The sequence below is a fragment of the Salvelinus sp. IW2-2015 genome, linkage group LG14, assembly GCF_002910315.2.
Source record: "Salvelinus sp. IW2-2015 linkage group LG14, ASM291031v2, whole genome shotgun sequence".
NCBI classification, from domain to species: Eukaryota; Metazoa; Chordata; class Actinopteri; order Salmoniformes; family Salmonidae; genus Salvelinus; species Salvelinus sp. IW2-2015.
Genome location: NC_036854.1, coordinates 43,913,027 through 43,938,350, shown reverse-complemented (window position 1 = coordinate 43,938,350; position 25,324 = coordinate 43,913,027). Strand labels below are relative to the sequence as shown.

The following is a 25,324-nucleotide window of genomic DNA, read 5'->3' as shown; positions in this document are numbered from 1 at the left end:
TGAAGAGAAGCCTAGTTAATTTATGAAGTGGAAAAAGTAGCCGGCGCACAATGAGTCTTATCAGCTTTTTAGCCGGTGGCCGGTGCTTATGGAAAACACTGCTCTGACACTACGACCAGGTAGCACACTTCCTACTGCCTCAGTCTATTTCCTCCCCGGTGATCTACAGTAGTCTTCGGTCTCCGCCACCTGTGGTCCATTGATGGCGTGGAGGTTGTGGCCTAATGTACTTGACAGGGACTATTAGTGGCTAGTGACTCTCCTGTAATCTTGTTGGTTTAGCAGGGATCAGAGAGGTAAAGAATAGGCATTAGCTTTCATTTGGCTGGCCAACCGGCGGATACAGGGATACAGACACACACACACATACTGTAGATACAGATAAGCTGGGTGCAATGGTATCCTTTAGCAATCTTGGATGAATACACATGCGGGGAGCTCCTTCTCTCTGAGAGGGTGCCTTCTGATGGGTGACTGATGATGCGCTGGGCCATGAGAGGAGAGGTATGAAGAGGAGATACTGGATACATGCCAAGCCATAGCTCTTCTAGGACCTTTACTTTGTCATCTGATCAGTYGAGGATAATGAGTTAACCCTGGACCTCTATTTCTCTCACCCTCACCCACCCTGTCTCGCTACTCTCTTCTCTCCCTCTCTCTTTCTGTCTCCTCTGACTTTCTCCACCGTCTCGCTCTCCTGTCTCCCTCTCTCCCTCCCCCCAGTACAACTTGTCTCCTCCCCAGCCAGGCGATCCCCCCAAGAGTCGTAGTCTGGAGCGGAAACATCCAGACCCCATCGTCCTGACCAAGTGGAGACACAGCACCTACGTACTAGACCTCAACGACAAGGTAAGACCACATGCTCTCTGTCTATGTGTAACCTTCTTTCAGAAACTCCATGTTTACTGTTGTCAATTCCATTGAAATTGTCAAATCCGGGACTAAACTGAAATTACAATACCAATTTTCCTCACAGATTTTTGATACCAATTTTCCTCACAGCCCCCAACCCTGGTTGTCACCAGCCACCACTTTTTTTAATGCTGTAAATACGTTTGACGCTGCTCTGTAAGAGTGTTCTTGAACCCTATCGAAGTTGTCTGGTCAGTAGTTTGTCTGGTCAGTACCACAGGTGGTCAGTCTGTCCAGCATGTGGTCACTTCACATCCTCTTGGCTTTGTTTGGGTCTCAGTGAGTTTTTATCCCTGAATACCTCATTGACAAATCCCAGTCACATGCGATGTAGGCTAAGCCATGCTCTCCAAACATTCTCCTTGGGACTAGTCCATTGGTTCRATTGTACCTGGACAAGTTAATCAGGTGCAGCCTTAGTATTTCAACATATTTGACGGATGTATTTGACCCAGGTCTTTGTGGTTCTGTTCCAGTTCTCTGTCAAAAAACTCAGGCGCTTTGAATCAAGCCATCACATGGGGAGAGCTGGTCGCTCTCTTTTCCGTGGTAAAGTTAGTATCTCCCGCTCTCTCACCTCCCCTCTTACTCTGCCTCCACCAATCCAGAGTGGAAATGATSAGATACCTACCTATTGCCGATTTAAGCCAGAAATGCGACGGATGAGGCTGCCTCGCAAAACCTTAACTCGATCTTGATCCTGAATCAATTCCTTTACTCAATCAAATATGCTATGTTGATCTCTGTCTGTCTGTGAGTCAAACCAAATCATTTAGAGAATACCTTTGACTATACCCTGACAGTGAAACAAAGCCTTTAAGCTAACTAACATTTTTCCTTTTTAGTTGACACAACCACGTCACAATAACCTAGTTGTATGTTGGCGTAACATGTTCAAATCCATTGGCAGTTTGACGTCAGGTAATCTGCCCTAAGTACCCTAGGGTGCGGTGCATCACTCTAGSTCACAGGTGTCAAACTCATTCCACGGAGGGACGAGTGTCTGRGGGTTTTCGCTACTCCCTTATACTTGATTGATGAATTAAGGTCACTAATTAGTCAGGAACTCCCCACACCTGGTTGTCTAGGGCTTAATTGATCGTAAAAACAAAAACCTGCAAACAKTCAGCCCTCCGTGGAAGGAGTTTGACACTCCTGCACTAGCTGTTATGGAAGATTTCTGCTCCAGATTCTTGATACATTTTCTCTTCCTCACCAACTAACCCTAATCTGACCATTCTCTTCATCCTACCTTCTCTAGTCTCCATCATCATCATGTTGACCTTGTTCTTTATCACTCTGTCTCTGTCATTGTGTAGGAGTGTGGCCCTACACCCCCAAAGCACAGTTCTCCTGACTTTGACTCCACAACATGCAACATCCATCTAACATGTTATATCTCCTCTCTCTTGACACAATTGGTGCGTTCGTAAATTCCCTCTGGCTATRTACTAGAGTGCTCTCGTCTGAGTGRGCCAGAGTGCAGAATAATTGATGAATTTACGAACGCTCAACACCCATTGAATATATGGCCGGTGTTGGTAAACGTCGGCAAAAAAGCGTAATTAAATTGTTGCCAGCAGCACAGTTAGAGTAACCAAAGCTCTGGTTAACATGAACAGCCTAACCAGCTCTGCTAGGGAGAGAAAAATGGTCAGAGTGAGGAGTTCTCATTTGTGTCTGGAAGTAGCTAGCAAGCTAGCCAACATTAGCCAATTAGCTTGGGGGCTTGACTGCCGTTGTGAGGTCAGAACACTCGGATCAACCCTACTCCTCGGCCAGAGCGTCCAGTGTGCACTCTGAACGTTCCGAGAGGGAAACGCTCTGAATCTACAAATGGGCAATCTGACAACGCTCTGAATTTACAAACACCCAGAGTGCACTCTGACTCCCGATTGAATTTACAAACACACCCAATGTCTCACCAATGTGACATCACCATCTAACTGAACAACAGCAGTTTAGGGAGAGCTCCTCCTAAAATGTGCTTCATGTCGTGAAATGAATTKGTTTTTAGTGAACAGTTTGGTTGTTTCAATGCAGTGCTGTGTTCTCCACATCTGTTTTTCCTTTGAGAAGATTGATTGTTTTTGATAAAGATTTTGAGATTGATCAACATGGATCTGAAAGCCAACTAGTCTACTAAAGCCTTGTTCACATTGGCAGTTTGAAGTGACTCAACTCCTATTTATTTGCATATCTGATTCAAATCTGTTGTTTTTCCTGCATTCTGAACAGCCAAAAGGACATGGAATCAGATATTTCAAGCCACATTTCATACCGCCTTCGTAGGTGGTTTGAAATCWGATACAAATATGATTCCTGGTCATGTGACTTGTGTCTGAATGGTGAAATCTGATTTATTTGCCCTCAWGTGGTTTTTAGACTGTTATTCAGCATATCTTGTTGCTCGCTAGCTACTCTTCTGACAGCTTGACAAGAACATGTGGTAGCTAACTAATGTTAGCTTGTTAACTGTTTACAAACAAATGAGTGGATGTTCTAGAAAGCTGAACAGCTACCTAGCTAGCTAGTTGATTGCTGCGGCTAGCCAAAAAGGACTTGTTTTGAAAGTTGGATAATGTTATCTTTTGAGGCTTTAAAGCGTTCTTACCCTATGATTTTGAACATTCAAAGCAACTGGGAAACGTCCATGGCAGGCATTGTTGTCAGCTTAGCTTGTTACATCACTTCTGAGTGATAGGAAGCACAAGCACCACCACCGACAGTCAGTAGAACAAATTGGATTTGAAACACAAAACTGATTGGAGAATTAAGGCCTGCAGTGTGAACAATCCTTAAGTTGTCTTGATCATCTAGCAAGAAGCAACAAGAGCAGGATTGAGGGTCTAGGACACAAGGACAATGAGAAGGAGGGAAAATAAAGGATAAAACCAACAGAAAATAAATTGATATGGAGGATTTCTAAAGGAAAGACAGGCATTGAAAAGGAAACGAACCAACATTAACAAACAAAAAAGCAAATAAAGGTGAGAGAGGATTGTTCTGGACATTTATAATTTGTGTGTACAAAAAAAAAGTGCATTATTTAAAATGTGTTTAATTATTTAAAATGTTTCAGTGCTCAAATTCGAAAGATAACAATGGCAACAGTAGGAGGAGCTTGGCCCATTCCATTTGATCCACCAGCAGAACAGAACTCTGAACATTCTAAACAGCATTACAAGAAAAAGCTGCTGAGGGAAAATCCAGAGACATTGTTTGCTGATTATACCCTAATTGGAGACAAGAATACAATCTCTGACCTTCTCTTCTATAGAGAGCATGCTGCTGCTTGGTGTTCTGCCTCATGTAGGCACTTTTGCCATGTCAGAAAGAGAGAATCACTAATGGTCAACATATCTTGGTATTTGATGTACAGGACTAGTAATTGACTCTTCACCTACAACAATGACACCGTAATGATTCAAGGCTTAGAAGCTGCACTTGTCCTCCATACAGTGCCTTGCAAAAGTATTCATCCCCCTTGGTGTTTTTCTTATTTTGTTGCATTACAACCTGTAATTTAAATGGATATTTATTTGGATTTCATGTAATGGACCTACACAAAATATTCCAAATTGGTGAAGTGAAATGAAAAAAATATCTTGTTTCAAAAAATTCTCCAAAATAGAAAACGGAAAAGTGCTGCGTGCATATGTATTCACCCTCTTTGCTATGAAGTCCCTAAATAAGATCTGGTGCAACCAATTACCTTCAGAAGTCACATAATTAGTTAAATAAAGTCCACCTGTGTGTAATGTTAGTGTCACATGATCTCAGTATATATACACCTGTTCTGAAAGGCCCTAGAGTCTGCAACACTACTAAGCAAGGGGCACCACCAAGCAAGCAGCACCATGAAGACCAAGGAGCTCTCCAAACAGGTCAGGTACAAAGTTGTGGAGAAGTACAGATCAGGGTTGAGTTATAAAAAAAAATCTGAAACGTTGAACATCCCACAGAGCACCATTAAATCCCTTATTACATTTTTTTTAAAGAATACGGCACCACAACAAACCTGCCAAGAGAGGGCCGCCCACCAAAACTCATGGACCAGGCAAGGAGGGCATTAATCAGAGAGGCAACAAAGAGACCAAAGATGACCCTGAAGGAGCTGCAAAGCTCCACAGCGGAGATTAGAGTATCTGTCCATAGGGGAAAAAAATAGGACAAAAAATTATCCCCAAACATATGGAAGAAGGTACTCTGGTAAAATGAGACTAAAATGTAGCTTTTTGACCATCAAGGAAAACGCTATGTCTGGCACAAACCCAACACCTCTCATCACCCCGAGAACACCATCCCCACAGTGAAGCATGGTGGTGGAAGCATCATGCTGTGGGGATGTTTTTCATCGGCAGGGACAGGGAAACTGGTCAGAATTGAAGGAATGATGGATGGCGCTAAATACAGGGAAATTCTTGAGGGAAACCTGTTTCAGTCTTCCAGAGATTTGAGACTGGGACGGAGGTTCACCTTCCAGCAGGACAATGACCCTYAATCCCAGTGGCTAGATGTGCAAAGGTTATGGAGACATTCCCCAAGAGACTTGCAGCTGTAATTGCTGCAAAAGGTGGCTCTACAAAGTATTGACTTGGGTGGGTGAATAGTTATGCACAGTCAAGTTTTCTATTTTTTGTCTTATTTCTTGTTTGTTTAACAATAAAAAAAGATTTAGCATCTTCAAAGTGGTAGGCATGTTGTGTAGATCAAATGATACAAACCCCCKAAAAATCTATTTTAATTCCAAGATGTAAGGCATCAAAATAGGAAAAATGCCACGGGGGTAAATACTTTCACAAGCRACTGTATACATGAGTTTACACCACAGCCCAGAACAGCAGCACACAGGCAGAGCATCACATGGCCTTCATTTTATGTCACTCCAATGGGACATTTCTCAGAGTGAAACTGCTGGCATGTCAGTCAGAACGCTATGGTGCCCAACAACAGCAAGTGCCTTGAAAAGTCTGTCTGGCAACAAATTAAATMTGGCCAAACATATTATAATTCCCACGGGTACTAATAATTGGATGGCAATGAAAGGACATTTACAGTTGAAGTCGGAAGTTTACATACACTTAGGTTGGAGTCATTAAAACTAGTTTTTCAACCACTCCATACATTTCTTGTTAACAAACTATAGTTTTGGCAAGTTGGTTAGGACATCTACTTTGTGCAMGACACAAGTAATTTTTCCCACAGTTGTTTACAGACAGATTATTTCACTTATAATTCACTGTATCACAATTCTAGTGGGTCAGAAGTTTACATACACTAAGTTGACTGTGCCTTTAAACAGCTTGGAAATTTCCCAAAAATGATGTCATGGCTTTCGAAGCTTCTGATAATCTAATTGACATCATTTGAGTCAATTGGAGGTGTACCTGTGGATATATTTCAAGGCCTACCTTCAAACTTAGTGCCTTTTTGCTTGACATCATGGGAAAATCAAAAGAAATCAGCCAAGACCTCCGAAAAAAGTTTGTAAACAAGTTTGGTTCATCCTTGGGACCAATTTCCAAATGCCTGAAGGTACCACGTTCATCTGTACAAACAATAGTTTGCAAGTATAAACACTATGGGATGACGCAGCCGTCATACCGCTCAGGAAGGAGACGCGTTCTAGAGATGAACGTACTTTGGTGCGCAAAGTGCAAATCAATCCCAGAACACCAGCAAAGGACCTTGTGAAGATGCTGGAGGAAATGTGTGCAAAAGTATCTATATCTACAGTAAAACGAGTCCTATATTGACATAACCTGAAAGGCCACTCAGCAAGGAAGAAGCCACTGCTCCAAAACCGCAATAAATAAGCCAGACTACGGTTTGCAACTGCACATGGGGACAAAGATCACACTTTTTGGAGAAATGTCCTCTGGTCTGATGAAACAAAAATAGAACTGTTTGGCCATAATGAACATCGTTATTCTTGGAGGAAGAAGGGTTATGCTTGCAAGCCGAAGAACACCATCCCAACCATGAAGCACGGGTGGCAGCATCATGTTGTGGGCATGCTTTGCTGCAGGAGGGACTGGTGCACTTCACACAATAGATGGCTTCATGAGGCAGGAAAATTATGTGGATATATTGAAGCAACATCTCAAGACATCAGTCAGGAAGTTAAAGCTTGGTTGCAAATGGGTCTTCCAAATGGACAATGACCCTAAACATACTTCCAAAATTGTGACAAAATGGCTTAAGGACAACAAAGTCAAGGTATTGGAGTGGCCATCACAAAGCCCTGATCTCAATCCTATAGAACATTTGTGGGCAGAACTGAAAAAGCGTGTGCGAGCAAGGAGGCCTACAAACCTGACTCAGTTGCACCAGCTCTGTCAGGAGGAATGGGCCAAAATTTACCCAACTTATTGTGGAATGCTACCAAATACTAATTGAGTATATGTAAACTTCTGACCCACTGGGAATTTTATTAAATAAATAAAAGCTGAAATAAATCATTCTCTCTACTATTATTCTGACATTTCACATTCTTAAAATAAAGTGGTGATCCTAACTGACCTAAGACAGGGAATTTTTCCAAGGATTATATGTCAGGAATTGTGAGAAACTGAGTTTAAATGTATTTGGCTAAGTGTATGTAAACTTCCAACATCAACTGTACATTTGACGGTATTAAATCATATCGTCGGTAATTTGAAATACCCCGGTATAAACAGTATATCGCCCAAACCTCTCTCTTTCTCTCCTGCATGTCTTCTTTCTGTCTCTATCTGCTACTGTGGCCAACGTCCTTTTCTACTGTCCAATCTCCTTTTAAGTTTATGTTGTGTTTCTCTGTTACGGTATTGTCTTTCACCTTGTGGAACCATTGATAACGAATCGTTTGAATCAATAGATTGTGTGTCTGTGTCGTAGCACAGCCTTTTGGTGGTACAATGAAAGATGTCTGTTTGCATGGGCATCACTCCCTTTACTGCCCCGTTTCTTCTTTGTGTGTGTGTGTGTGTGTACATCATTACATGTGTGTGTACATCATTACATGTGTGCGTTAGTGTGTGCTCAAGGCATGAGCCTCATTATGTTCTTATCTTTTTTCTGTACGTCACAGCCACTGGCTGTGTTTTCCTTTTCCCCTGCTGTGTGGGTGGGTGTGTGTGTGTGTGTGTGAACTTCTTGGGTCTTTTTTTCTTTTTTCTATTTAACTAGGCATGTCAGTCTGACTGTGTTAATGTCTCCTGTCTGTCTCCCTCCACAGCCCTCTGAGAAGTGTGGAGTCCTCAATGTCACCAAAATCACTGAGAATGGCAAGAAAGTCAGGTAAACCATACTGTACAAAGATCATATAGATTAGAAAACATTGTCATTATCTTATGTGGAAGTAAGAGGACAATACAGCATCATACAGACAAACAAAACAATGCCATTGATTCTTTGTTGATATAATGGACAGACTGATGGTTGATAKATGCTTGTGTTGGAGCTAGGGTTGCAAAGGGAGGGTATCTCACTGGAAACGTTTTAAGTTTGCCGGTAAACTACCAGAATTTTGGTATCTTTCAAAGATAGATTACATTCAATCACAAGACATCTAGTGGCTGTTTTGGGTAATTTAGATTATCACAGCCCAACGCTCCAACCACTAGGCTACCTGCCGCCCCTAAGGTCCATAGGTTATTGACTAACTGTTAAATGTGCCTGGCTTCATAAATCACCCATATACAGTGCATTCGGAAAGTATTCAGACCCCTAGACTTTTTCCACATTTTGCTACAGCCTTATTCTAAATTGGATTAAATTAATATATTTCCTCATCAAGCTACACACAATACCCCATAATGACAAAGCGAAAACATGTTTTTAGAAATGTTTGCAAATGTATTAATACAAAAAAAACAGAAATACATTATGTACATAAGTATTCAGACACTGCTATGAGACTCGAAATTGAGCTCAGGTGCATCCTGTTTCCATTGTTCATCCTTGAGATGTTTCTACAACTTGATTGGAGTCCACCTGTGGTAAATTCAATTGATTGGACATGATTTGGAAAGGCACACACCTGTCTATATAAGGTCCCACAGTTGACAGTGCATGTCAGAGCAAAAACCATGCCATGAGGTCAAAGGAATTGTCCGTAGAGCTCCGAGACAGGATTGTGTCCAGGCACAGATCTGGGGAAGGGTACCAAAAAACTTGTGCAGCCTTGGAGGTCCCCAAGAACACAGTGGCCTCCATCATTCTTAAATGGAAGAAGCATACATGTCACGTAAAGAGAGCAAGGTTTGAGGGAATAGGGAATGTTTTTCCTAAACAAATGAAGGATTTTGGTAACAGAACTATTCCATCAGAAATGTCTGTAATTATGTTGCAGCTTCAGCAACACAGACAGCACTATACACACTGATGTTCTGTGGTGGTCCCTGCAGCCGGGAGGAGAGAGAGACAACAGGTGCTAGTCACACAGTCACTCAATTTTATTTATTTTTTTAAACAGTACAGCAAGTCTGAGCCAGGCCTGGCACAATCAATTGCGGTCGGACTCCCTCTCGCCATTTATGTGTCTTAATTATTTAATCAAACAGTTCGCTTAAAGTAACAGACAAGCTGAGTGCATATAGTTGATTTGATTAGAACACATAGGATGTGTCTATATATGGAAAAATACACTAAATCAAGAACAGACGACTCTTGATCAAAACATTTTTTTAGTTGTACAGCCCTAGTAAATATACACCATTAACTTAGTGAATATCATTGGTGTTTAATATGAGGGTTTCAGCATGAAATATGCTTTATWAATTTTTTACACAGTATGTATTTGTTGTCATTGTTGATTGATGCTTTTTRCATTAATTAGGCTATTTTCTCATMAACCATATGGCAGGTTCTAGGGGTTGTGACCCAATTAAGGGTCGCCTGCTTTGAAAATGGGGTTGCGAGAGAGAGTTTGTGCTTAGTTCATATAACCGGGGTTATGTCAGTAGACTGTCATAGCCCAAATTTAAAAAGTAAACATTTGCCGTCCCGTGTTGCCTAGTTGGTAAAGCATGGCTCTTGCAACGCCAGGGTTGTGAGTTCGATTCGCACGGTGCGCCAGCATGGGGGGGGAAAAGTACAAAAATGTATCCACTCACTACTGTAAGTCACTCTGGATAAGAGCCTCTGCCAAATGACTAAAATAACATTTTAAATCTTTCTTTACATGGTGGGGAATGTTTTTATCTCAAAGTTGGGTCGCGGGCCAAAACGTTTTGGGAAGCCCTGGTCTATCTACTAGAAACTAATGGACAATATGTTCAGGTATAAAAACTGAAGACTATATATTCATCATTTAAAAAAATAAAATAAAAKATTTAATTTTTTTATACAAGTTGTTCAAGTAAACATGACCAAAGTTAACGATAGATTATCATATATTTTCTGTTAAGTACCAAAATGATTGAAGATTCCGGTAGCTTTGCAACACTAGTTGGGACTGGTTGATAAATGGTTGTGTTGTGACGTGGTTGATGGTTTTTATAAAGGGTTGTGTTGTGATGGTTGATAAATAGATGTGACATGGTTGATAAATGGTTGTGTTCTGACATGGTTGATGGTTTTATAAAGGGTTGTGTTGTGATGGTTGATAAATAGATGTGACGTGGTTTATGGTTGATAAATGGTTGTGTTGTGACGTGGTTATAACAGGAAGAACTGGACATCTTCGTGGACAGTACTCCAGGGCTCCTCACTGCTCTTCGCTAAAGGACAGGGGAGTGGCACCAGCTGGGTACGTACCCCATCAGCCACCTTGTTAGGAACCATCTTGGGTTAAAACAAATGTGGCAGAGTTTGTACAGTGGACTTCAGTTAATTAATACATTTTTTTTTAGAGCTGAATACCTCCCCTACTTTTCCAATAACCTGCAGGAGTTTTTCACCTCAAAAAGAGGGTGGGAGTTTTAGTGCCTAAGAACTACCTGGTTGGCTGTCTATCTCCATTTAGTAGTAGTGCTAGTGCACCATTTGTCTTTCTATCTGTTCTTTAGTTTCCCTTGTCCCTTCTTCTTTCATCTGTCTGTGACTCTATATTTCTCATTTGCCATCCTTCTCCTCTCCTCTTACTCTATTATTTTCCTCTCCTCATCCAAAGCCGCACTACCGTAGTGGCTCCATCCCTGAGCTGCTGCTCACTCTGCTGGCCAACTGGAAGCGTTCGGTCAAGCCCTGCCCAGCTGTCTCCTATGTCCACTCTGTCAATGGGCGTGCCCCAGCTGCCACTGTATGTCTCCTCTGTCCCTGTGCATGTGTTCCATTTGTCCCCCTGCCTGTCCGTCATGCTCACACGATCCCCTCGCCCTATCCCCTGCCTGCTGCTCATAACCTAGCCTGATTGGTTGACCGAGGGATGTGGAGGGATGTGTTTCCTCTGGGTCCCCCGCCCCCCTATTTCTATGGGCACCATCACTGTTCATGACACAAACTGTTCACACCCCTCTTGTTGGCGGAGATCATTTTGCAGGTTTAAAGCTTCTTTTTTTTTTGCAATTCTATACATTTTGCCATGTCTAATGTGTATTCATATGATATTTGAGTGATAAAAAAAAAAAATCAACAATATCTATGGTCTAAAATAAATAAATAATAATAAATAAACTTAACCTGACATGGGCTAGTTAATCTGAACATTTCTGACAAGTTATAAATAGCTCTCTAAGGTACGCCCCCTCCTTTGTGCCCCACAGTTTGGGAACCACTGGCCTAGATAAAGGTGTTGTTGATATGCATACAATACTAACCTACTGAGTACAAAAYAAATTGATAACAGTTGAACTTCCCCGTACAGTACTAAATGTCCAGCTTGCAACACAGTGGTGTGAATATGATCACCCGTGGTTTATCTTCAAGTCAACGTAGCGGTTAATAACTACGTGTAACTATAACACAGTAACTTGTAACAACACTGCTTTGGTTGTTTTTAATGCAACTTGAAATAACAACTGTGTGAAAAATACTCATGAAAGATTTACCACTATTACTATCCTTGAGTTGGAAACCCAGCTCTCAACTGATTTGTCTGAATGTTGAATTATTCCCTTCTAGAAGTTTGTGGGTAACCAGTCGAAGCCMGAGTTCACTGTGGATCTCAGAGGGGGGTCAGTTGATTGGGCATCCAAGGATAAGTCCAGCAAGAAGCACGTCATTGAACTGAAGACCCGTCAGGGGACGGAGCTGCTGATCCAATCAGAGATTGACAGCGTCATCAACGACTGGTACCGAGCTCTGACAGACACCATCAGCACACATGTGAGTGGACCTCTCTCTTCAGTCCAGAGCTTAGTAACTACCACACCTATAACATACTATTTCCCAAGTCATAATCAGATCCTGCACTAACTTGCTCTGTTTAGATGTCCGTCAGAGGGACTAGTAAAGTACAGTACATGCCAATGACGCTCTAGAATCTCTGTAATGAGGGTCTTCTGAATATTCATTTATTTTTATCTGTTCAGTTCCGCATCCCTCCATTAGAGGGTAGAACTGGTCCAGGTTGACTTCCCTAACGGAAGTTGTGTGTGTGTGTGTGTGTGTGGGGGGACAGGCATGGGAGTCAGATGAGGCCATAGAGGAGGACATGCCTGAGTCCCCCGGGGCAGAGAAACAAGACAAGGAGAAGGACCACCGAGACTCCAAGAAAAACAGAGGTGCCTTGACTAAATACGCTGTGAGAGGGTGTGCGTGTGTTTTAGTGATCTTAGAAGGTATTGTCACCAAATGCCCTCTTGGCACCTGTTTAGACATTTTCCTTCCATATGGTTTCAGCGATGAAGACGTCTATCAGTGTGGACTCCACTGACCAGAAAAAGACTAGAGTGAAGCTGAAGAAGTTCCTGACCCGCCGACCCACCTACCAGGCCGTCAAGGACAAGGGATACATTAAAGGTATGGATGGAGATTTGGTTATGGGTTCCCGAGAATGGACCTACTGCTGTCCTCAACTAGAGGAAGCTAAACGTAGTGATAAAACCATTGATAACGAAACATTGTAATTTGACGTCTCTCCGTGTTGTTTCTCAGACCAGGTGTTTGGCTGCAGTCTGAGCAGCCTGTGTCAGAGGGAGAACACGTCAGTGCCCAACTTTGTCACCACGTGCATCGATCACGTGGAGACCACAGGTACGAGCCATACATCTCTGTTCCTTTATCTGTTCACTCTCTCTGTCTTTTGAGTTATGATTCTAATTTTTCCAGTGATGAGATGTCAAGATTTTTGTAATGATGATTGTGTGCTGAGTCACAAACACGAGTTCTAATGCTGTTTCTCTCTCTCTCTCTGCCTGTCTCGATCTCTCCATCTTCCGCAGGTCTGAGTATAGATGGCATATACAGAGTGAGTGGGAATCTAGCTGTGATACAGAAGCTGCGCTTCGCTGTGAATCACGGTAGGACTTAACTCCCTTCAATTATATAATATGATGTTATAGCTTTCTCCAGTAGCTTTGGTACATGGTTAGTGACGAAGGTACTGGAGGTATAGTCATTTTGTAAAGAGGTTTGGGTGTCAGTCAGTCCAACATTAACTTGTGTTGTGACTCTCAATTCTTGAACAGACCATGATCTCTTGTCTTAAAAGCTGTGTCTCTATCTCCTAGATGAACAGTTAGAGTTGGAAGACAGTAAGTGGGAGGACATCCACGTCACCACAGGAGCCCTGAAGATGTTCTTCAGAGAGCTGCCTGAACCACTCTTCACCTACGACTCCTTCAACGACTTTATCAACGCCATCAGTGAGTAGTAACACACTTAACTACACTGTAACGCACTTTACTGTGTTGTATAACCCTGTACTTTACTGTATGCTTGTCCTACTGAGCCACCGTTTCTAATAGTTACATTAAGGTTTGATGGTTCACCTAAAGACAATGTCCATTTAAGACATTGACTTCACGCTCAATTTACCACTTGGTTTAAGGGATTCCAAATATTTGCTGTTTGAAATGTGTCCACAAGATGGTGCCCTTATCATTTAAATTCACCCTATTCAATTAGGATAATGTAAATCAGGGTTCTTTTTTTATTTGGGGGGGGGAACACAAAAGACTCTAAAAACACCAGGAAATCAGCTCCAAGTGATTTTAATTTTGGAAATCTGTTCCAAAGTATACCCACGCATAATTAAGCAACAAGAGGCAGTGCTGTATCATGAGTACAGTCATAAGTAAATGTCATTGTTTTATTTACCTGTGACTGTCTGTATTCAAGATACAGCACTGCCTCGCGTGCTTTATTGGTTTTACAAAACTGTTACCAACATATTCAAATAACAATGAATTAAACAGTTTCATTAAAATGTTATTTTGACAAGTTAGTTGTTTTGGTCATGTTGCTACAGACATGAACCAGTCCTTAATTATTTTTGCATAGTTGCGATGCAAAAGGACAGGTCGTCCGTTCTAAACAAAATGTTTGCTATGCAGGCTGGGTAACGTTATTGTCACTAGCCCACTTCAGCTAACTGAGTCACGCCAAACATTGAACCTGGAATGACAGTACAGTAGCTGCATTTTAGTATGTTTGAATATATATATATTTTTTTGCATTTACTTGGATGTGTCCAGGATGATGAAGATGAGTGATTTCGCCTGGCTCAGAAAAAATAGTCTCGTCTGGGCACCGTTCACTCTCTATGGTGGAAATTCCAAAGTGAAACATTGTTTCTGTGGTCGGACAGGGAGACAGCGAGGCACAGCGAGGCCTGATGTACCAACCTAACTGTTAGGTTGGAAGCAAGGGGGAATCATATGCGAGTTGAGATCAAGAGATGATTCATACAGAAACATGAACATGATATTATTATTAAGAGATGCGGTGATAATTGTCAGATGGAACTGTAAGCAGGCCTAGTGTGCCTGTGATGGCCATTACAACACGACTAGGAACGCTGCTTGTCCAATCAGCATCCAGGGTCCAAACAACCAGCTTTATAATGGAGAGATACAGTACCAGTCAAAAGTTTGGACACACCTACTCATTCAAGGGTTTTGCTTTATTTTTTACTATTTTCTACATTGTAGAATAATAGTGAAGACATCAAAACCATGAAATAACACATATGTAATCATGTAGTAACCAACAAAGTGTTAAGCAAATCAAAATATATTTTAGATTCTTCAAAGTAGTCACCCTTTGCCTTGATAACAGCGTTGCACACTCTTGACATTCTGTTAACCAGGTACACCTGGAATGGTTTTCCAACAGTCTGAAAGGAGTTCCCACATATGCTGAGAACTTGCTTTCCTTCACTCTGCGGTCCAACTTATCCCAAACCATCTCAATTGGGTTGAGGTCGGGTAATTGTGGAGGCCAGGTCATCTGATGCAGCACTCCATCACTCTCCTTCTTGGTCAAATAGCCCTTACACAMSCTGMAGGTGTGTTGGGTCATTGTCCTGTTGAAAAACAAATGATAGTCCCACTAAGTGCAAACCAGAAGGGATGGCGTATTGCTGCAGAATGCTGTGGTAGCCACGCTGGTTAAGTGTGCCTTGAATTCTAAATAAATCACTGACAGTGTCACCATTAATGCACCGTCACACCTCCTCCATGCTTCACGGTGGGAACCACACATGCGGAGATCATCCGTTCACCTACTCTGCGTCTCACAACGACACGACGGTTGGAACCAAAAATCTCACATTTGGACTCATCAGACTAATGGACAGATTTCCACCGGTCTAATGTCCATTGCTCATGTTTCTTGGCCCAAGCAAGTCTCTTTTTATTGTTGTCCTTTAGTAGTGGTTTCTTTGCAGCAATTCGACCATGAAGGCTTGATTTACGCAGTCTCCTCTGAACAGTTGATGTTGAGATGTGTCTGTTACTTTTTATTTATTTGGGCTGCAATCTGAGGTGCAGTTAACTCTAATGAACGTATCCTCTGCAGCAGAGGCAACTCTGGGTCTTCCTTTCCTGTGGCAGTCCTCATGAGAGCCAGTTTCATCATAGCGCTTGATGGTTTTTGCGACTGCACTTGAAGAAACTTTCAAAGTTCTTGACATTTTCCACATTGACTGACCTTCATGTCTTAAAGTAATGATAGACTGTCGTTTCTCTTTTCTTATTTGAGCTGTTCTTGCCATAATATGGACTTGGTGTTTTACCAAATAGGGCTATCTTCTTTATACCACCCCTACCTTGACACAACATAACTGATTGTCTCAAATGCATTAAGAAGGAAATAAATTCCACACATTAACTTTTAACAAGACACACCTGTTAATTGAAATGCATTCCAGGTGACTACCTCATGAAGCTGGTTGAGAATGCCAAGAGTGTGCAAAGCTGTCAAGGCAAAGGGTGGCTACTTTGAAGACTCTCACATATAAAATATATTTTGATTTGTTTTTAATACGTTTTTGGTTACTACATGATTTCTACAATGTAGAAAATAGTAAAAATAAAGAAAGCCCTGGAATGAGTAGATGTGTCCAAACTTTTGACTGGTATTGTAATTGTGATCGTTTACAAATGTAAGCAAGGTTTAAAATGATTGTTTTAGTCAAATGTTATCTGTTTATGATTCTTGCAGTCAATTTGAAGTCTAACAATTATTTGTAATTATGTTCTAGCCCCCTGACCATCCTCTCAAGAAAAAATTGGCCCGTGGTTGAATCTAGTTAATGATCCCTGATGTAAATTATGTGTTTTTCCTTATGCAATGAAACTAATGGTATAGTTTTACTTTTCCCTCTCTTCCAGAATGCTCGGATTACAAGCAGCGAGTAAACTTAATAAAAGACTTAATCAAGCAGTTGCCAAAACCGAATCACGACACAATGCAATGCCTCTTCAAACATCTCAGAAGGTAAGCAAAAAGCATGCTACGTTTCGGCTAAGCTGCGATATTACCCAAAGTATTTTTTATCGCATTTTGCATATTATGTTTTTCGAATACTAGCATAATACATAATACATGTAAAGTTTTGTCTGTACCTGAAATCTTTGTTGACCAACCAACATAGGCCTATCATTTAGGAAACACAATTCATATCTCACCATAATGGATCAAAGGGCAGTTCGGGAAAATGTCAGATGTGCTGGTCCGTCTTTAGCCCAGTGGCCTGTCTAAATTGGGGAGGGGGGGGGATTACTCCTTCTAGTCCGTCCCTGTATCTCACTCTGTCCTCTCCTTCCTGTCTCTCCAGGGTGATTGACCATGGAGAGGCCAACCGAATGACGACCCAGAGCGTAGCGATCGTCTTCGGCCCTACCCTGCTCAGACCTGAGACCGAGACTGGGAACATCGCTGTTCACATGGTATATCAGAACCAGATTGTTGAGCTCATCTTACTGGAGTATGAGAACATCTTCGGCAGGTAGAAAAGAAACACCTGATGAAGAGACCTGTGAGAGAAAGAGGATGGTCTGGTGACTGGTCGGACCCAATACTGCTTATTTTTGTGACTGAAACATTGCTGCTGTGGACCAAGCAATTAAAGAAAGAAAAACAAAAATGTAATTATTGTTCATTTGATAATAAGATTAATAAAGGAAGCTAGTGAACGACTTTGCACTTAACATTTTGAGAGAGCTAAGTATGATGTAAATAAATACAGATTTCATTCACTTTGGTTACAATGCCTGCTGCGAGTAGCAGGGCGGAGCCATTGCTTCAGGAGGAGGGTGTTGATTGGTTGGTTGGTGAGCTGGCTGGCTGGATCGTGTCGTCATTGCCGTGACAATGGACGGAGTGCAGTGTGAATGGCGTGGATGGATCTCCCTTGATGTGATGTGATCCAGTGGATTTGAGTATTCAGGGTATAACTGTTTTACACTGGATTCCTATGGCCAGTATTAAGTACAGACAACATACAACAAGAGCTTGGTGAATAAGACTTTCATTGTTTTGGACTGGAGTGGAACTGAAGAAGAGTATTATGGGATTCATTCATGTGCCCCGCCGGAGTGACTTCCTCCTTTCTCTGATGACGTCACGACACATCAGCCGGGCACAGCCCACTCCAGATCATTCAAACAGCAACAACTACCCACTGAATGACTGGCTGGGTGGGTGGTCTCTCTGTCAAATCAATGGAAGCCCATATCCTGCTACTACCATGTGTTATAGTAAAGACCAAGCTTGGTTGTGTGTATTAAGACTACTCTCATTGCTTTGTGTTGGAATAATATTACGCTGAACCTCTGAACTGTATATTCTCAGTTTTGTGGAACATTGACCTCTGATAGGGCTGTTGTGGTGACCATATTACTGCCACACCTGCAGTCATGACRGCAGTAAAATTCCACGTGACAATTGAGTCACAGTAATCTCCTTTTATGCACTCTGGACATGCTTTAGTAGTACCCAACTTGCTAACTACCATCTGATCCTAATGGCCTGGTTCTCTGGGCTCTATTGTCCCTCTAACCACTCTGACATTAATGCAAATTAAATCGAAATATCACATKAAACACTTATCAAAACAGCAGGCCTATACAGTGTAAAACTCACCTCACTGTGATGATCAATTTGAAGAAACAAGTTCAACAGCCGGTTGAAACATTGTAAAACATGGTTGGTTTGGATGTTGTTTCAAAGCCTAACACAATGAAATGGCCACCGCTTTCAAAGGTGATGATTCATTCTAAACATCCATATGCATATTAGAGCTTATGCATATTCTTATGAGCCCKAGCCCCCCCCCCCCCCCCCCCCATTAAAAAATGTTTTACTGAATAAAAATGTTTATTCTGCTGTTATACAATTCATAGCCTACCACATATTACAATGGCAGAAAAACAAAAGTGATTTAAGATGTATTTGGTACATAATTGGTCGAGCCTTTTGAGTGTGGACTGTATTATTATGCAGAATAATACAGAATATCTCACCACCATGCATTTCCATCTCCTCTCTCTTCTTTATTATTTTCTCGAGCGCGCAGACAGTTTAGGGAAATARGTTTCGTTGCGATGTTCCCGAACCGATTTCAGTTGGTTTACCAAATTAAGCACTAGGTAGCTGCAGGAACAAGGTTGGAGACCCAATGCCATACAGTGTTTGGGCGGAATGTCACCTATCGGGCAGCGAGAGCATGCTCCTCAAACAGTGGTTGATGCGTGTAGAGGAATAAGTGTTTTTATTTGTTTCTCAGCTGCTCATAGTAAGCACAATTCCGTTATAAAACCGAAGTAGCCTACAAAACGGACCGTCGGGAAAGCGCGCTGCCTCCATTCGCTGTTCAAGTGCAAACAGATGACATGTATTTTTCTCCCTGTTCCTGTTCCTGCCCATTTAATAATGGGCCATTCTAAATCGGAACTAATTTGACATATTAGTCAAGACAAGATTAAACTGAGAATAGTCTGATGGGTGAAAATATGAGCACTTGATGGGAGAGCAGCTGTGCAGTCTGAGGCAAGGAAAAGAGCAAGCTTTTTTTTGGTACTTTCTCCAATCATCAATCATCAATTAGTCGCATCATGCAGCCCATACATGTTTTGATTTCTAAGCCATTCTAAGGTTTGTATCATTCACAGCTAAAGTTGCCAAATAACTCTAAATATAGCATATAGGACCGGGTTCAAATGATCACTTTTATGCTCAACATAGACATTTCATATGCGCACTCGCGCCGTAATGGGAAAAATATCCTTTCTATTTTATTCAGCTAAGTTCAATTATACTCTTACTATAAAATAAAATCAAATAATAGCATGGGACTTATAACCGTATATTGTCAGCTAATTGGACAAGCTTACAGCCTATGTCATAGAGCATAGCCAGATAACTAAAATATATTTTCTACATATATTTCTTTAGAACTGACTAAATTAAATAATGGATTTGTGATGGTGTATATTACATTGATTTATTAGGCTTATTTTTTTTTAAATGTCGACGTTCCAAAGGCATGCATCAGCCAGCGGCTTGTATGCTGGAGGCCTGGAGATGCTAATTGAGTTTTATGTTAATTACCGGTCAATTACCATGAGACAGGACAGTCTTTTGCTTGATAATAACCGGCTGACAAAATGTCATGACCGCCACAGCCCTACCTCTGACTTCTGTGATGTTATTGTATGTGCCGTATAAAGCCCCAGTGTTGTGGATGAATACAGAATCAGTATTAAATATGGGGTCTCTTGGAGGTGACCCCTGGATCAACTGGATGGGACATTACTCATATGTATTGCTTATATTTCCCCCACTTTTATAATGACAAAATAATTCACCATAAAATTCATTCCAGGGAAATTAACTGGACCCCCCCAGCTCTACCCTTTGACCCCAGTGAAATCATCAACAGTGGTCAGTATGTCACATGACTGGCTTTGGGAAACATCAAAACAAACCTGTGTTTGGTGGGATAAAACAGTAAATAAACTGCTTTACGTTATGACGAACAATGAGCTGAAGTCTGTGTCCCAAATGGCATCCAATTCCCTATGTAGTGCACTACTTTTGACCAGGTCCCATATGGATCTGATCAGATCAAATGTAGTGCACTATAGAGGGAATAGGGAACCATTTAGGATGTAGCCTAAGATCTTCCCTAATGTGTACAGATGTGTGTCATTGTGAAGTCTAATGTGCTTGGTATGGTAGGCCTCTGCTAGTGACAGACCTTCATATTTGTAAAGTGGACATGTAAGTAAAGTGTTGAGTGGCGATCCCCCCCCCCCCCCCCCCCTCTTCCTTTCTTCCCTTGTGTCATGGAGTTACTGCAAACAGGACAAGAGAGATGAGGATGCCAGGGAATAGCAGTCAACCCTAGCATTACTATTTCAGATCAATGTGTGCGTCCCAAATGGCACTCTATTCCCTATTTAGTGAGCTAGGCCTCAGTGCCTGCTTTATAATCCCTCTGCTTACCTATGCTAATATGAACTGGACTGGGACTAGAGAGAAAATTGTACTGGAAAAATAGTATTACATTAAATTAAAGTTGATTGCAATGGAAGGTAGAATGCAAAAAAAGACTCTGTGAATATTATGTACAGCAACCTACATATAAAAATTGTCATTGTTCAAAGTCCCTTATAGTAATTCAAGTATGTATGCTTTGATGGTGAGTGGTTGGTTCAAGTGAAATATCACTACATGATTTTGTAAATCTGAATTGTCCACAAGATTGCATATTGATCCTTACAAAAGAGGAAGTTGTTTTGAAAGTGTATCTGGATTTTGGCGCATGGTCAGCTGCACACTTTGAATGTACTTTTCAGACCAACTGCTGTTTGTGACATTGCTATGTCTAATTTAAAAAAAAACTAAATGGGACAGACTCAACAGTGTAACTTTTTCACTTTCTGTTAAGGGMGGCAAAGTAACTCACTACTGTACAGTCGTATACGTAACAAGTCTGTCCGATTCTCTGCCTTCTTGGGACAGGTCTCCCTCGTAAGAGARTTTTCTTACCTCAATGGGATCGACCTGTATAAAGGCTAAATAAATCCATTGRAGGTAAACTGGGCCAGAACTGGACTAATAAACACAATGTGCCGACGAACGTTTGAAAGCAGCAGGTGGACCTTCTATATCGGCTCTGACCAGAACATCAGTCGATAAAGAAACATGTGAGTCTGCCTTCTAGGCGTCTCAATTCGCGTCKCAATCAACAGCAGCTAATTGTCTCTATGCTACAGTGAACATCTCATTGACAGCTAATGGGACTTCACACAATTATAATTTAACCATGACTCATGAATCACACATTTAATAACCATTATGTCTGTGTCCCAAATGAGACCCTATTCCCTATGTAGTGCACTACTTCTGACAAAGACCAATAGGGCTCTGGTCCAAAGTAATATACAGAATAGGGTCTCATTTGGGGATACAGGCTGTCTTTTTCAAAGATTTTCTGCCGGAGGCCTGTAATGACAACACACAGTTAGTGCTAAGTGACTATTTTATTTAGTTGCAGTAGTCTATGCCCCTGGATTTTTGCAACTGCAGTCATTCAGTCTTTGAATGTCATTACTCGTTAGGTCAGTGTTTCCCAAACTCGGTTCTCGGGACCCCATGTTTTGGGTTTTGCCCTAATACTACAAAGCTTGATGATTAGTTGATTATTTGAATCAGCTGTGTAGTGCAAGGGTAAAAACCAAAACATGTACCCCTTGGGGTCCCGAGGACCGAAACCCTGCATTAGGTCAAATCTAGCTCCAATCCTCAAGGATGTAGTAGGATAATTGACGTCTAATTAGATAATTGCACTAATGACAGCTTTGATGAAAAAGTACAAGTCATAATATGAAGTGCTGCTGCGGCCCTGAATGAGTCACACAGAAAGACTATTTAGCAGGATCCCTTCCCCTGCAGTGTGTGTGTGTGTGTGTGTGTGTGTGTGTGTGTGTGTGTGTGTGTNTCTTGCTCTTTCCCAACAATGCATTAATCCGTATCAGTAGTACTATAAATAAAAAAGTCAAGTAGAACCAAAAACACATGAGAACAAACACTGCCAGGTCACTGACCTCCTCCCTGTAGGCTGTCTCATTGTCGCCGGTGATCAACCGGTGATGGTGTTAGTCGTGCATGGCCACGCAGTCGTGGGTGAACAGGGAGTACAGGAGGGGACACCCCTGTGGGGCTACGTGTTGAGGGTCAGCGTGGCAGAGGTGATGTTGCCTACCCTCGCCACCTGGGGTCGGCGGGTCAGGAAGTCCAGGATCCAGTTGCAGAGGGAGGTGTTCAGTCCCAGGGTACCAAGCTTGGTGATGAGTTTGGAGTGGACTATGATGTTGAATGCTGAGCTGTGGTCAATAAATAMAATTCTCACATGGGCATTCCTTGTGTCTAGGTGGGTGAGGGCAGTGTGGAGTGCAATTGTGGTTGCGTAGTCTTTGGATCTGTTGGGGCGGTATGCAAATTGGAGTGGGTCTAGGGTTTCTGGGATGATGGAGTTGTGTGCCATAACCAGCCTTTCAAAGCACTTCATGATTACAGATGTGAGTGCTACAGGGCATTAGTCACTGTGGCAGGTAGCTTTCGAGTTCTTGGGAACAGGAATGATGGTGGTCAGCTTGAGACACGTAGGGATTACAGACTGGGACAAGGAGAGTTTGAAAAGGACTGTGAATATACCTACCAGCATGTTCTGCGTATGCTCTGAGAACGCGTCCTGGAATACCATCCGGCCCTGCAGCCTTACGAGTGTTGACCTGATTAAAAACCTTACACAAGTCGGACTCAGAGGGCGAAATCACCCAATCCCCTGGGTCAGCGGAGGCCCTCATGCACGACTCGGTGTAGTTTTTGTCCTAGCGTGCATAAAATGTATTGAGTTCGTCTGGTAGAGAGACATCGTTGGGCAGATCACGGCTGGGTATTGTGCCCCAAATGGCACTCTATTCCCTATGTAGTGCACTCCTTTTGACCAGGGCCCATAGGGAATCGGGTGCTATTTGGGATGCAGACATACTCACAAAAGCTATTACCTCAGGCTAACTAACGCTGGTAATTCCAATATGTATGGAAAACACAACATAGATTATGGGTGTAGGACAATAACTTAAAAGTACTATCATTAAACGAGTTGTATTTCAGTAATTGTCTGAGAGGAAAGTGAACAGTTCACAGAGATTAATTGGGCAATCTTTTCTCACAGCAGTCTGCCCCTTTCTTCCTCAACCATCTCTCCATCTCCTCCATTTAGTTTRTCCTTCCCAGCCCCACAGTCTATCTTTATGCGCCTCATCAACGTGTCAGTGTGTTTGATTTCCCCAGATCCCTGTGTGTAGTACCTAACTCCAGCCTTCTCAGGGGGTAAATGGGTGCGTAGGCTACTACAGTAGCCCAGGTCTGGATGATGACGCTATTTTACTATAGGCCTACCAGATACTAACATAGGCCTACCAGACACTGTCATAGCCCTACCAGGAACAAGACTGCCTGCCTGCTGAGGGTAAATACATGTATATCTGAGATCTAGTATTATTTGTCAGGGGCTACTGATACAGACTGCCTTGTATTTATTGCCTATTTAATAGACTTAATACTATTACTGAAAGGAGAGAGAGAGAGAAAAATCTATGTCACTAGCCCCACTATGGTACTTTCAGCATTCTGCAATTACCTTATGTAAATCCTGGCCTGGAATAATGCGGCTGCCTGCTATTTAAAATGCATTGAATTTCCATGGAAAATGATCCACTACTGCCGCTTGAACCTCGTTAATAACGGTGACAAGCCAGATGACATTTGGAATACTTACACGCTTACATAGTATCGCAAACACTTCCTTCGGCACCTTGCTTCCTAATTCTCTCTCCCGTTTCCACACTCTGTGACCACACATTTACAAAAAGGATAACTTTGAATGAGGTACTCCGGCAAATGAGTTATTTCTTTAAGTGAATGGGTTTTCCTGCAAAAGACAGACTAGGAAGTGTTCAATCTTTGATCATGCGGTGAGCTTGAAGTGGAGTGCACTGGCTCTAGCAAACATCAATGAAATAGGTTTAAATTCCACCTTCTATTAGCTCCTAGACTATTAGCTTATAGACTGCACTATTGTCAAAGTCAGATTGAAAAAGCAGTGAATTCCTGTATGAACTAAATCACTGTGTGGTGCTGACCATTGAATATGGATCATGCAACATCCAAAGGTGTATGCTGTAGACAAAAATGTTACTCAGTTCCAACACAGTAATTGATGGATCTTGGCCTAGAAAAAGTTTTGACAGGTTATTTTGATGCACAAATCAAATCAAATCAAATGTTATTAGTCATATGCGCCGAATACAACAGGTGAAGACCTTATAGTGAAATACTTACTTACGAGCCCCTAACCAACAATGCAGTTTAAAAAAAAACATAAGAAATTAAAGTAACAAGTCATTAAAGAGCAGCAGCAGCCTGTAAAATATCAATAGCAGGACAATTGTTTTACAACAGTTACCAAACAGTATTGTTTTCTGTTTGATCTTAGCTGGCTACATAGCCGTCTTTGGTATCCAAGATAATTGTGTAGTCTAGAGTAATTGGTCGAGTTCCTAGCGCAGTTAGGAGGTTACCTAGCCAGCTACACTTTCAACAAAGTCAACAACGCAGCCACTGCTAGCTAGCCTATTTCATCCAGCCAGCAGTACTATATTCATTTTAGTCCATAAGATTTTTTGCAAACGTAAGCTTAACTTTCTGAACATTGGAGACGTGTAGTCCACTTGTTCATTCCAATCTCTTTTTTGCATTAGCGTAGCTTATCTGTACCTGTCAACTAATGTGTCTGTCTATCCCGTTCTTTCCTCTCTGCACAGACCATACAAACGCTTCACATACCGCGTGGCCGCGCTTACTGCTCTTTAACCTGGTGGTCCCAGCGCGCACGAGCCACAGTGGAGTTCCAGTCTCAGGCAGCCTACTGGAACTGCCGATCTGCGGCCAACAAGGCAGAGTTCATCTCAGCCTATGCCTTCCTCCAGTCCTCGACTTCTTGGCACTTGACGGAAACATGGATTAC

General features: G+C 41.9%; 1 protein-coding gene across 4 annotated transcripts in view; it reads left to right on the top strand.

Moving 5' to 3' along the window:
• Nucleotides 1-18,758, top strand: part of LOC111973110 (rho GTPase-activating protein 12) — an 80,018-nt gene extending 61,260 nt beyond the window's left edge. The window contains exons 6-18 of one of the 4 annotated variants that reach the window (XM_024000348.2): nucleotides 724-849; nucleotides 1,389-1,466; nucleotides 8,135-8,196; nucleotides 10,567-10,648; nucleotides 11,012-11,140; nucleotides 11,962-12,165; nucleotides 12,461-12,563; nucleotides 12,682-12,801; nucleotides 12,937-13,035; nucleotides 13,224-13,301; nucleotides 13,512-13,646; nucleotides 16,617-16,722; nucleotides 17,063-18,758. In XM_024000348.2, the coding sequence (XP_023856116.1) occupies nucleotides 724-849; nucleotides 1,389-1,466; nucleotides 8,135-8,196; nucleotides 10,567-10,648; nucleotides 11,012-11,140; nucleotides 11,962-12,165; nucleotides 12,461-12,563; nucleotides 12,682-12,801; nucleotides 12,937-13,035; nucleotides 13,224-13,301; nucleotides 13,512-13,646; nucleotides 16,617-16,722; nucleotides 17,063-17,237 (1,497 nt within the window). In that variant the 3' untranslated portion in view covers nucleotides 17,238-18,758. The remainder of the gene's footprint in view (nucleotides 1-723; nucleotides 850-1,388; nucleotides 1,467-8,134; nucleotides 8,197-10,566; nucleotides 10,649-11,011; nucleotides 11,141-11,961; nucleotides 12,166-12,460; nucleotides 12,564-12,681; nucleotides 12,802-12,936; nucleotides 13,036-13,223; nucleotides 13,302-13,511; nucleotides 13,647-16,616; nucleotides 16,723-17,062) is intronic. The other 3 variants (XM_024000349.2, XM_024000350.2, XM_070446710.1) reach the window with 3 other exon arrangements.
• Nucleotides 18,759-25,324: the final 6,566 nt, after the last annotated feature.